Source organism: Salvelinus fontinalis, chromosome 18 (assembly GCF_029448725.1).
Source record: "Salvelinus fontinalis isolate EN_2023a chromosome 18, ASM2944872v1, whole genome shotgun sequence".
In the NCBI taxonomy this organism is placed as follows: Eukaryota; Metazoa; Chordata; class Actinopteri; order Salmoniformes; family Salmonidae; genus Salvelinus; species Salvelinus fontinalis.
The window spans coordinates 10,348,084-10,362,483 of NC_074682.1; the positions used below are offsets into that span (position 1 = coordinate 10,348,084).

General features: G+C 41.0%; 1 protein-coding gene across 2 annotated transcripts in view; it reads left to right on the forward strand.

Annotated features, from left to right (window-relative positions):
- LOC129814936 (caM kinase-like vesicle-associated protein) overlaps positions 1–14,400 on the forward strand; it is a 36,918-nt gene that overhangs the window by 19,597 nt on the left and 2,921 nt on the right. For both annotated transcript variants that reach the window (XM_055868098.1, XM_055868099.1), the window contains exons 2-5: positions 8,239–8,374; positions 8,527–8,658; positions 13,770–13,844; positions 14,173–14,311. In XM_055868098.1, coding sequence (XP_055724073.1) covers positions 8,280–8,374; positions 8,527–8,658; positions 13,770–13,844; positions 14,173–14,311 — 441 coding nt within the window. In that variant the 5' untranslated portion in view covers positions 8,239–8,279. The remainder of the gene's footprint in view (positions 1–8,238; positions 8,375–8,526; positions 8,659–13,769; positions 13,845–14,172; positions 14,312–14,400) is intronic.

Here is a 14,400-nt window from a genome sequence, read left to right on the forward strand (position 1 = left end):
AACCAATGCAGGAAGGACTGCTGCTGCTGCTGCTGCTGCTGTAAACAGCACCGTTGAATCACTAGGAAAAGGGAATTTAATCAACGCTTTGAAAGTTTTTGCGATTAAGTAGACAAAAATAACACCCTCCTCTGCCAGAGTGTAGACTGAGTAGCTAATGGCTTTTGTGTGTTAATTTGAGGAAAAACAAATTCTGGATGCAATCATTCTGGCTCTGAAATTATACTTCAGTCTGCTCTCCTGGCCCAAAGAGCTATTCTGGGAGATGGAGTGTGTTCTTTACATGGTCTAGTCAGTGGAAAAGCAGGCTTTGCTGTAACAGCAAAGAAGTTGCCCTTTAATTCAGTGGTGTAGGGCTTTCAAAACAAATGGCCACTGGATTGGTGCAAATAATCATGATTCTGCCAGGTAGGCAGAGGCTACTTTGTAGTTACCGTTCAGTTGCCTTTCCACCTATATGAAAATGGTTAGGCTATCATTAGCATCACTAACCGTTACACAAAGTTGTAGATAGATAGGGCCTACAGGCATTGCACACAGCAACTGAAAACTACTGGCCCGAATGAAATAAATACTGGCAGGAAAGCAAATGATGTGTGCATAATTTGAATAGCAGGTGATTTTATTACGGGCTGAGCAAGTATCCTAAGGACTTTTTCAAGCACTATTATTTGTGGAAAAAAACTTCCCCCAAAATTTATGCAAAAAATGTGGCCTATTAATTACCATTTGAAGAATAATTCATTATTTAACAGGCCTGCATTGACACTGACATTATTTTTATTTTCCAAAATATGTCAGAATAATGTGGGCATTGCTTGACTAAATAGACAGCATGCTCCCGACACAAACACACTAGTGGGTGGCAGTTAGCCTAGCGGCTGGGTCGAAGGGCTACTAACCAAACGGTTGTTGGTTCAATTACTTGAGCTGACATGGTGAAAAGTCTGTTGATGTGCAAACCACTTAAACCTAATTTGATCCAGCTGTGCCGAACTACTACAGCTGACCCTATAAAACTGCACCTGTTCATGTGGTAGCTAGCTAGTAAGTTGCTAAAACTAGATGTTGTTGAGGGGTTACTATATAATATTTTAAAAGGAGAAAGCAACCAAACACCGGGTTCCCTTTGTAATGGAACACTTTTTATGGAAAACCAAGTTGAAGCCAACATTCGATGCTGTCTTGCTCATAATAACCACACATGGTTTTACGACAACAAGCACAATAACGCAACACCTTTAATTGAGATGGCAGGAAACAAACGAAAGCACCTACATCTCTTAAATCAGAAATAAAACTTAACTAAATCAGCTACAATAACTTCACTGACTATTTAAGGACCAAATAGCCTAGATATTTCTGAATTTTAACCTCTACTGGATCTGTGTCCCCCCCGTGCGGCAGGGTTGAGCTAACGTAGGCTAATGTGATTAGCATGAGGTTGTAAGTAACAAAAAAAATCCCAGGACATAAACATATCTGATATAGGTAGAAATCTTAAATGATTAACTGCACAGTCCAAATTACAGTAGCTATTACAGTGTAAGAATACCATGCTATTGTTTGAGGAGAGTGCACAATTATGAACTTGAAAATGTATTAATAAACCAATTAGGCACATTCGGGCAGTCTTGATACAACATTTTGAACAGATATGCAATGGTTCATTGGATCAGTCCACAACTTTGTACATACACTGATGCCATCTAGTGGCCAAAATCCAAATTGTGCCTGAGCTGGAACAATACATTATGGCCTTTCTCTTGCATTTGAAAGATGATGGTACAATAAAAAAAGAAAAACACATGTTTCGTTCTTTGTATTATCTTTTACCAGATCTAATGTGTTATATTCTCCAACATTTATTTCACATTTCCACAAACTTCAAAGTGTTTCCTTTCAATATCCATATCCTTGGTTCAGGTCCTGAGCTAGAGGCAGTTAGATTTGGGTATGTCATTTTAGGCGAAAATTGAGAAAAAAAGGGTTGAATCCATGATGACTTAATTCCAAATATTCAAACAAGACTTTGAAATGTTTAAATACCTGCTTTGCATATCTGATCTTGCCTTAGCATTCACTGGGAGATATCATAACTTGCAACATCTTGACTAACACTAACCCTGTCAGTCTTCACTCCACACAACAACCAGCTGCTTGAGAGCTTGCCTTCAGAAAGTATTCAAACTTCTTCACTTTTTCCAAATTATGTTTAGTTACAGCCTGAATTTAAAATGGGTTAAATTTAGATTTTTTTGGTCACTGGCCTACACACAATACCACATAATTTCAAAGTGTAATTATGTTTTTATACATTTTGGGTTGAGCGTGCAGAGATTGATACAGAGACAGGGAGGTTTTAGTCCGCAAAAACAACTTTACTAGGACAGAAAATAAACATAACAAAGAAAATCACTTAGGTTTGGCGCAGTCCTTCTCTCCTTTTGCTTGGTGTCGGTCTTCCCCCGTTCTCTCTCGCGGGGTGCCACAGTGCTCCTTATATTTTGCCTCCATGCCTGGTTGGCACGTTCCCCTAATTACCTGCACTTGGAGCTGTCCGTGTCGGGGTGCCCAGCTCCCGTATTCTCAGCGGAGGAAGCCAAAGTTGCCTCACTCTATTAACATTCCCCGGGTAGACCTCCTGGGATACCACAATTTTTTACAAATCAATGAAAAATAAAAAGCTGAAATGTCCTGAGTCAGTAAGTATTCAACCCCTTTACTATGGCAAGCCGAAATAAGTTCAGGAGTGAAAATGTGCTGAACAAGTAAAATTATAAGTTGGACTCACTCTGTGTGCAATAATAGGGTTTAACATGATTTTTTAATGACTACCTCATCTCTGTAACCCACACGCAATTATCTGTAAGGTCCCTCAGTCAAGCAGTGAGTTTCAAACACAGATTCAACCACAAAGACCAGGGGGGTTTTCCAATGCCTCGCAAACAGTGACACTTATAGATGGGTTAAAAAAAAAGCAGACATTGAACACTTTGGATGGTGTATCAAAACACCCAGTCACTACAAAGAAAGAGGTGTCCTTCCTAACTCAGTTGCCGGAGAGGAAGGGAACCACTTAGAGGTTTCACCATGAGGCCAATAGTGACTTTAAAACAGTTACAGAGTTTAATGGCTGTGATAGGAGAAAACTGAGGATGGATCAACAACATTGTAGTTACTCCACAATATTAACCTAACTGACAGAATGAAAAGCAGGAAGCTTGTAAAGAAAACAAATATTCCAAAGCATGCATCCTGTTTGCAACAATGTACTAAAGTAATACTGCAAATAATGTGGCAAAGCAATTAACCTTTTGCCCTGAATACAAAGTATTATGTTTGGGGCATATCTAATACAACACATTACTGAGTACCACTCTCCATATTTTCAAGCATAATGGTGGCTGCATCATGTTATGCAGCCACCATTAAGCACAGGCAAAATCCTAGAGGAAAACCTGTTTTAGTCTGCTTTCCACCAGAAACTGTGAGATTAATTCACCTTTCGGCAGGACAATAACCTAAAACCTAATGCCAAATCTACACTGGCGTTGCTTACCAAGAAGAGTGAAAATGTCCCTGAGTACTCAAACAGGAATCTGATTACCTAAAAAAAAAAAGTAAGAAACTTAAAGAGCTGAAGTAAGCAGTACTACCTTCATATGAGTAATACAAATGCAGCTTTTTTTGTAAGGTATAATTAAATGTAACTAATGTGTACTAAGCCACGCCTCCAATCATATCCCAGTGTGGCTTGCCTTTTCGATTGAATTGTAGAGTTACCACCCATGACTGTATTTCTTAGTGACAGCGACACGGTGAGTTCCTGGGCAAATATAAAAAATTAGAATTCAACTATTACATATATCGTAAGGCCTTATACTGTGGCCTGAAACTCAGTTTACAGGCCACACCAGGCCTGCAAGTAGGGTTGCAAAATTCCACAAACTTCCCCCAAAGATTGTTTACAGATCTTCCAACCAGGATTTCTGGAAAAGCTGGGAAATGTACCAGAATGTTGCAACCCTATTTGTAAATCACATTATACTGGCTTGTAAAATGATGTGTAATTCCTATTGGAATCTAGCCAGCATTAGACTATCCAACAGTTGAAATGTGTATTAATCCGGAACTTGCATTCGTAATGACTGCCAGGGTTAAGCACCGTGGAGGAAACTACCTAAGCCTGTTAAACTGGAACAACCATTTCAGTAACGGGTGCAAAAATGTAATGATTGGCTTAGTTTATACTGAAAAAAAATCTAAACACATCGAAACATGCAACAATTTCATAGACTTTTGTGAGTTACAGTTCATATCAGGAAATCAGTCAATTGAAATAAATAAATTAAGCCCTAATGCATGGATTTCACATGACTGGGAATATGGCAAGCCTATTTTTTGTGAGTTAGTCACAGATACTTTTTCTAAAAAGGTAGTGGTGTGGATCAGAAAACCAGTCAGTGTCTGGTGTGATAACCATTTGCCTCATGCAGTGCGACACATCTCCTTTGCATAAAGCTGATCAGGATGTTTATTATGGCCAGTGGAATGCTGTTCCACTCCTTTTCAATGGCTGTGTGATGTTGCTGGATATTGGCGGGAACTAAAAGACGCTGTTATACACATCAATCCTGAGCATCCCTAACATGCTCAATGGGTGACATGTCTGGTGAGTATGCAGGCCATGGAAGAACTGGGACATTTTCAGCTTCCAGGAATTGTATACAGATCCTTGTGACATGGAGCCGTGCATTATCATGCTGAAACATGAGGTGATGGTGGCGGATGAATGGCACGACAATGGGCCTCAGTATCTCGTCATGGTATCTCTGTGCACTCAAATTGCCCTTGATAAAATACAATTGTGTTCGTTGTCCGTAGCTTATGCCTTCCCATAACATAACCCCACTGCCACCATGGGTCACTCTGTTCAAAACGTTGACATCAGCAAACCTCTCGCCCACATGATGCCATACACGCTGTCTGCCACCTGCCCGGTACAGTTCAAACTGGGAATCATCCATAAAGAGCACACTTCTCCAGCGTGCCAGTGGCCATCGAAGGGGAGCATTTGCCCACTGAAGTTGGTTACGAATCCGAACTGCAGTCAGGTCAAGACCCTGGTGAGGACGACGAGCACGCAGATGAACTTCCCTGAGACGGTTTATGAAAGTTTGTGCAGAAATTCTTCAATTGTACAAATCCACAGTTTCATCACCTGTCCGGGTGGCTGGTCTCAGACGATCCCGCAGGTGAAGAAGCCAGATGTGGAGGTGCTGGGCTGTCATGGTTACACATAGTCTGCGGTTGTTAGGCTGGCTGGACGTACTGCCAAATTCTCTAAAACAACGTTAGAGGTGGCTTATGGGAGAGGAATTAACATTAAATTCTATGGCAACAGCTCTGGTGGACATTCCTGCATTCACCATGCCAATTGCACACTCTGTCAAAACTTGAGACATCTGTGGCATTTACTGTCCCCAGCACAAGGTAAACCTGTATAATGATCATCTTGTTTAATCAGCTTCTTGATATGCCACACCTGTCAGGTGGATGGATTATCTTGGATAGGTAGAAATGCTCACTAACAGAGATGTAAACACATTTGTTCATAAAAGTTGAGAGAAATCTTTTATTTTAGCTCATGAAACATGGGACCAACACTTTACATTTTCGTTGATGTTTTTGTTCACTACTGTATATATGGCAAGACTGGAAATGGTTGTCTAGCAATGATCAACAACCAATTTGACAGAGCTTGAAGATTTTTGAAAAGAATAATGGGCAAATGTTGCACAATCCAGGTATGGAAAACTCTTAGTGACTTACCTAGAAAGACTCACAGCTGTAATCTCTGCCAAAGGTGCTTTTACAAAGTATTGAGAAAGGCTGTGAATACTTATGTAAATTACATATTTCAGTTTTTCATTTGAAATACATTTGCAAAAATGTCTAAAAACATGCTTTCACTTTGTAAATATGGAATTCAGGCTGTAACACAACAAAGTATACAATAAGTCAAAGGGGTATGAATACTTTCCGATAGATAAACAAAAAATACCATTATTACAAAAGAAATTCACTGGCCCAAGCGGGCCACAGACCGGGCCACTGACCGGGCCACTGACCGTTTCTATCAGGAATATTAATTAGGTGACACTCCGTCTTAACCCCTCCACATTTACTGGATTGGTTGAACAGTGCAGAAGAGAACCGACCCCAACAGCTTCTCGTCATATGGAGCATTTGGTTTCAGGTGTTTCTTTAACACCTACTACATGACGTTAGTCCTGCTGTAACCTTTACCTTCTACTAGCCATTAGTAAAGGAAGGCTCACAACGAGCATAGCAGATGCCTCATACGTCATGAATGATTGGTGTTGTCAAAAGAAAATAAGTGAATCTTAATGTACAACAAGATTGTTTCCCAATATATTTACTCACTTAGAAATGTGCATTTCTTGCATAAAATGTAGTTGTACCTTACTGTTTGTTACTCCTAATACTACTACAAGATTATAATTGTTTTGAAATCTATTAGCTATTAATGCAGGAATGGTAATGGCTCATTTACAAAGGCCAAATGCCTTATTCCCTGTATCATTTATTTTTGTTGTTTCCTCATATATTCATGATCCTTCCATAAGGACGTGTTATTTTCCTCTACCACAGAGTGAAACCTCGCATTGATTTTCCACCAGAGATGAGGAATCCATTTTTCTTCTCATAATAGGGACATGATTGATGGCCCCACTGAGATGACACCTCGGTCAAATTCACTCTCCTCCTCCTCCTCCCACTATATTTCACTCTGCTTCCTCTGCTGCCAAATCAACAAGATTGTTCAGCAGCCAGAAACCCATCCAGAGAGGATCATATTCGTATTGCATGTATTCAGGGAACTGTATGCTTTGTTCAGGAAGAACAATAGCTACTGCTGCTCCTGGTGATATTAATAGTCCCATGCTGAATACTGAGTATGTGTTGCTGCTGTGGACCAGATTCATGGAAACCTATTCAGTTCTATAAAGTAACTTTGTAAATGGTGATTTCCCTTTGTTCCTCAATCAAATACAATCAATGAACTTTGCTTCTGAGGATCACACTGGCTAATTAGTAAATTAGTTAGAAAAGAACAAAGAATGCTATCCTGAATTCATAAAAATATGAGCAATGTGCTGGAAATTAAATCTATGTTTTACATTGAAACATTTGCCAGCTTGTCTTTTATTACATGCATATCCCCCCCCCCCACCCCCACCCCCCCCACCCCCGCATTCCCCACTGCTGTACATAATTTCAGAGTACTCTCACAGAGATACAAAGAGCAGACAAAGGTTGCAGCCGCAATGCCAGTACAGGGCTGGCTGGCTCACTGTTGAGTAAAAAATAAACACGCCTTCCAGACTACTGGAGACTTAAGTCTTTGTACAGTAGAGTCATGTGATGGATGAATATGAATTAATCCGTTTTTTTTCAAGGTCTCATGGCGTACAATGTTCTCTAAAGATTTGAATCCAAGTCATTATCATGTGGGGTTCAAAGTGCGTGATGAACTCAATGAGCGGCATGTTCCATAAACACATTTTGAAAATGATAAGTGCATGCTGGCTAATGTGTGCATTGCATTGAAAGAATACATTTTTTGGTCTGCACCTTAGTTGTTAGCAATGACAGGCTACTTATAGACTGGATACCTCTAACACAATGCCAGGCCTGGTCTTATGTAACCTCCCTCAGATAGAGTATTGTTACACTAAAAGTGGACTGCTACAGTAGGTAGGTGAGGGATTTAACATCCAGCAGCAACCTATTACAATTGTGCCATTTAGAGCTAACAGTGACATGCTTCCTTATGGGCCCTTGAAAACAATGCATAGAGGAAAATGTAGAAATAATACAAAAATAATAACACAAGGAACAAATACAAAATGAGTAACGATAACTTGGCTACATACACAGGGTAAGTACCGAGTCGATGTGCAGGGGTACGATGTAATTGAGGTAGATGTGTACCTACAGGTAGGGATAAAGTGACTAGGCGAAGGGATAGGTAATAAACTTTAGCAGCAGAGTATGTCCTGGTGCTCTTATTCAGTTGTTTAGTAGTGAGATGGAACTCGTACCTATGACTGCAGCACAGCCACGCTAAAGAAGTTGTTAAACATGCCTTCTCGTGTACAATTGCTTTAATGTGTATTGTAGCAACAATATGCTCTGTCTTGTTAACAGGCGGTGCTGCTGTGATTTCCCTGTGAAGGGCAGGAGCTGCCATGCCATTTGGCTGTTTGACACTCGGGGAGAATAAGGATTACAACAATCCCTCAGAGGTGACCGATAAATATGACCTTGGACAAATTGTCAAATCGTGAGTATTCCTTCACAATGTTTAAACGACTGCTACATTCTGTATTCTGGGACTCTGACTTAATAGGAACACATATACCTCTTCCTTTCGGTATAGATTTGACCGTTTTAAAATGTTTCTTTCGTTTGTTCTTGTGTGTGTTCCTGATTAAGGGAGGAGTTCTGTGAGATCTTCAGAGCGAAGGATAAGAACACACTCAAAATGTTCACCTGTAAAAAGTTCTTGAAAAAGGACGGGAGGAAAGTGAGGAAAGCTGCCAAGAATGAGATTCTAATCTTGAATATGTGAGTGAAATTCCGTTTTGGCTTATTCATTAATGCAAAGCTTTATCCGTGGCATCTGAAATGCCACAGGAAAGCATGAATCATTCTGTTACGATTATCGATAGTTTTACAATTCACCTGTATGCAATTGAAATGGAGAAGAAAAACGCAGTAGATATATTTAACAGAAATTAGTTAATAATGGTTACTAATTACTAACGTTATTGTTTCCATAACATCACCATAACATTTCCATAACACCAGTCCTGTTCAGCTTGAATTATACATCTGCCTTTAACAAATAGTTATAATGAAGCAATATCTCTTGAGCAGTCCAGACTTGAATTTGAAGTAGGATCTGTAATGAAAGCGCCACAGACCCATCAGTATTTTAAAAACAAATATTAAAATGCAATTGAAACTATTGGGATTACATTAATTAAAACATGAATTAACTTAAAACTATGAATAAAATATGTCAATCAAGATTCCTTTAAATACCTAATGAAATGTCTTATTAGCATGTCAGTGGAGTACTTCGGGGCGGCAGGTAGCCTAGTGGTTAGAGCTTTGGACTAGTAACCGCAAGGTTGCAAGATCGAATCCCCGAGCTGACAAGGTAAAAATTGTTCTGCGCCTGAACAAGGCAGTTAACAAACTGTTCCTAGGCTGTCATTGAAAATAAGTATTTGTTCTTAATTGACTTGCCTAGTTAAATAAAGTTAAGAATAAACTTTGGTAGTGAGACCAATCTCTAGTTTGTATTCATTAACTGGAAGTGGAAATGGTCCACTCTCCATACATAACGAAATATAATCATTAATGCACCCCTACAATATCACAAATTATGTCTGTTTTTAATGTCTATTGTACATTTTTGTCTATGGGGAGAGTGGGCCAAGTTGAGCATTCCGCAGCCCTCTGTCAAAGGAAATATAGTATTCTTTCGAACAAAGATATCGACATACAGTATATTTCAGGATGTTGTGTATCCCCCCAAAAAATCCGAATTCATGTAAACATTACAGTTTTGAAAACATAGCTTGTCCCACAAAATTGGTCTTTTGACACAACTTACCCCGGGTATGGATTAAGTTAACCGCCTTCAAATGTATGTACTGAATGAAATATTACCACTACCTTTTTAAAACCATGTCGATCTTTATTTCCCAATAACAATTGCTTTTCTGTCTTTCAATCATTTTAAGCATCTTTTAACCGAGGCTCAACACCTAACACTTTGTACTTTTTAAAAAACACTTTTGACATAGGCCAGGCCCTGCTGTTACCTCATATCCCAGTGATAATGCCTTTCATTACGCCTGTGACGAAAACACTTAAATATGCTCAACTTGCCTTTGGCTCAACTTACCCCAAGGCAAACATTTTGACTATATTACAATGATTCACTTTCATGCTAGGTTTAGAAACACATTGAAGCTTATAGAGACCACAACTGATGTGTTGAACAATCTCAAAAATATGTACTTTGGTTTAGATACCAGCATCATGAAACCTATACCACAATAAATGAAAGGTCTCACGGATCCACCTGTACCTGAATACCCCAGACCCAATCCGGGACCCGAGCAGGTCTGGATCCAGAATTCTAAATAATGTCACGGGTCTGGGTCAGATCTGAAATAATTGTCACTGGTCTCAGGTATGTGTAATTTGAGCTGACTTGTCCGGAAGGACCCGTACATATCCAAACCCGAATGCTGCAGTAGAGAGAGAGAGAGAGAGAAATTGTATAATTTATTCTGCTGATCTTTTCACGAGAGTGGTATGTGTAGCTTGTTGTTCTCCAATTATAAGTCATCAAAGTGCCATAGATCCTCCTTATGTGGCTAAATTTAGGAGATATATGACCAAAAGTATATTGACACCTGCTCGTCGAACGTCTCATTCCAAATCATGGGCGTTAATATGGGGTTGTTCCCCCCCTTTGCTACCATAACAGCCTCCACTCTTCTGGGAAGGCTTTCCACTAGAGGTCGGAACATTGCTGCAAGGACTTGCTTCCATTCAGCCACAAGAGCATTAGTGAGGTCGTGTACTGATGTTGGGCGATTAGGCCTGGCTCACAGTCAGCGTTTCAAGTCATCCCAAAGGTGTTCGATGGGGTTGAGGTCAGGGCTCTGTGCAGGCCAGTCAAGTTCTTCCACACCGATCTCGACAAAGCATTTATGTATGGACCTCGCTTTGTGCACAGGGGCATTGTCATGCTGAAACAGGAAAGGGCCTTCCCCAAACTGTTGCCACAAAGAGGGAAGCACAGAATCGTCTAGAATGTTATTGTATGCTGCAGCGTTAAGGTTTCCCTTCACTGGAACTAAAGGGACTAGCCTATAACCATAACCATAAAAAACAGCCCCTGACCATTATTTCTCCTCCACCAAACATTACAGTTGGCACTATGCATTTGGGCAGGTAGCGTTCTCCTGGCATCCGCCAAACCCAGATTCGTCCGTCGGACTGCCAGATGGTGAAGCGTGATTCATCACTCCAGAGAACGTGTTTCCACTGCTCCAAGTCCAATGGCAGATAGGTTTACACCACTCCAGCCGACGCTTGCGCGTGGTGATCTTAGGCTTGTGTGCGGCTGGTCGACCATGTAAATCCATTTCATGAAGCTCCCGAAGAACGTTGTTTCCGGAGGCAGTTTGGAACTCGGTAATGAGTGTTGCAAATGAGGACAGACGATTTTTATGCACTACGCACTTCAGCACTCAGCGGTCCCGTTCTGTGATCTTTTGTGGCCTACCAATTTGTGGCTGAGGCCGTTGTTGCTCCTACAGGTTTCCACTTCACAATAACAACACTTACAAATGTCTGGGGCAGCTCTAGCAGGGCAGAAATTTGACGAACTGACTTGTTGTGACGGTGCGACGTTGAACGTCACTGAGCTCTTCAGTAAGACCATTCTATTGACAATGTTTGTCTATGGAAATTGCATGGCAGTGTGCTCAATTGTATACACCTGTCATTAACAGTGTGGTTGAAATAGCCAAATCCAGTAATTTAAAGGGGTGTCCACATACTTTTGTACAAATAATGTATCTGATCAATGGAAGATGGAATTACAGTTACGGAATTAAAAGTTAAAGGATAGGCTACAACGACGAAGAGCCAACAGGTATGCTGCTACTTAAAATTCTGAATGGAGTTGTTATTTTAACTGTAGGAAGAGAAAGTGCAGCCTCAATTAGCCTAGCTTGCTAGCTAGTGCGGCATGTCAAGAAGTTGATTAAACAAGATGATCATTACACAGGTGCACCGTGTGCTGGGGACAATAAAAGGCCACTCTAAAATGTGCAGTTTTGTCACACAACACAATGCGACAGATGTCTCAAGTTTTGTGGGAGCCTGCATTTGACATGCTGACGGCAGGAATGTCCACCAGAGCTGTTGCCAGATAATTTAATGTTCATTTCTCTACCATAAGCCGCATCCAACATTGTTTTAGAGAATTTGGCAGTATGTCCAACCGGCCTCATAACCGCAGACCACGTGCAATCACGACAGACCAAGACCGCCGCATCCGGCTTCTTCACCTGCGGCATCGTCTGAGACAAGCCACCCGAACAGCTGATGAAACTGTGGGTTTGCACAACTGAGGAATTTCTGCACACTGTCTCAGGGAAGCTCATCTGCATGCTCGTTGTCCCCACCAGGGTCTTCACCTGACTGTAGTTTGGCGTCGTAACCAACTTCAGTGGGAAAATTATCACCTTCGATGGCCACTGGCAAGCTGGAGAAGGGTGCTCTTCACGGATGAATCCCTGATTCAACTCTACTGTGCAGATGTTCGGGCGAGCGGTTTGCTGATTTTAAACAAAATGCTTAATGGTGGCGGTGGGGTTATGGTATGGGCAAACATAAGCTACGGACAACGAACAAAGTTGCATTTCATTGATGGCAATTTTAATACCCAGATATACTGTGACGAGATCCTGAGGCCCATTGCCGTGCCATTCATCCGCTGCCATCACCTCATGTTTCAGCATGATAATGCACGGCCCCATGTCGCCAGGATCTGTACACAATTCCTGGAAGGTAAAAATGTCCCAGTTCTTCCATGGACGGCATACTCACCAGACATGTCACCCATTGAATATGTTTGGGATCCTCGGGATCGACTTGAACGACAGCGTGTTCCAGTTCCCACCAATATCCAGCAACCTCGCACAGCCATTGAAGAGGAGTGGGACAACATTCCACAGGCCAAAATCCACAGCCTGATCAACTCTATGCGAAGGAGATGTGTCGAACTGCATGAGGCAAATGGTGGTCATACCAGATACTGACTGGTTTTCTGATCCACGCTCCTCCGTTTATATTTAAGGTATCTGTAACTAACAGATGCATATCTGTATTCCCAATCATGTGAAATCCTTAGATTAGGGCCTAATGATTTAAGCTTATCAGACTTATTTCCTTATATGAACTGTAACTGAGTAAAATCTTTGAAATTGTTGCATGTTGCGTTTATATTTTTGTTCAGAGTATCTTCTCGGTTTGATGTAGTCAAGACTGGTCCTACGTAATCATATTGGATAATAAATAACCTAACTATGGCAGGTATTATTCTACTATAGCGTGAGTCGGCTTGGTTGGTTGCTGTCTCTCATCTCTCTCTCCCTCCTCCCTGCTCCCCATGTCACTCGCTCACAGTAATCCCCCATCCCCTCGTCTGCTAGAGCAGCAGCTCTCTCTCCCTCCTGTGCCTCGCGCTTTATCAGCTCCTGTTGATAAAGTAGCTTAAAAACGTGACTTTTCTGCTGCTTCCTTGCTTACCCCTTCTTCCATGTGGTTTATTCCTTTGGTCAAATTATACATTTTGTGTATGGTTTCCTAGAAACACGGGTGGCTCTACTTACCCCTTTGGCTCAATTTGCCACACTCTCCCCTACTGATTGTATTTAGTGCATGAGTAGGCATTTCATAATCTGAATTTCACTTCAATTGGAAATGGTCTAATTCTCTAATTGTTATTAAATCTTTAAACCACTGATACAAATGATCAAATGTATTATATTTTGATGATTGCTAGTTAATCTTATAATTGCTTGATATGTAATATTGTCTATGTCTTTCTCTGTTTCCTTCTGTGTCTCCCTTTTTAACAGGGTAAAACATCATAACATCCTCCAGCTGGTTGATGTCTTTGAAACTAGAAAGGAGTACTTCCTCTTCCTGGAGCTGTGAGTGTTATTGGAAATTATTGAATGACGTTGGTTATTTTTTACGTTTTTTGTACTCATTCCCTTGAAGTCATTGTGGTTCTCTCCCACTGTTTACACCATTTTAAGGAGTATACAAAAATATAGCCTACATCCTGCAGACTTGTCAATGCATGCTTCCCTTTCTGAACCCCTGTGCGAAATGTCTATTTTCCATATTCTGCAGGAGAATCTAATTTTAGTCGTCTCATCTGAGAGTTGATTTGACTTCTTGAGTTTTGCAAGAGGCCTACAGTACATTTGAATGATACAGAGAAAACCACTGTCATATGTTGTATTTTCTCTGCAGAGCTACAGGCAGAGAGGTCTTTGACTGGATCTTAGACCAAGGCTACTACTCAGAGAAGGACACCAGCAACGTTGTCAGACAGGTGTTGGAAGCCGTGGCCTATTTGCACTCCCAGAGAATCGTCCACAGGAACCTCAAGGTATACTGCACACCCAGCACACTGCCCCCATCTGGTGTTGCATAGTGGCTATTACACCACAGGCCACTCACTTGGGTGCCAGCATTAGA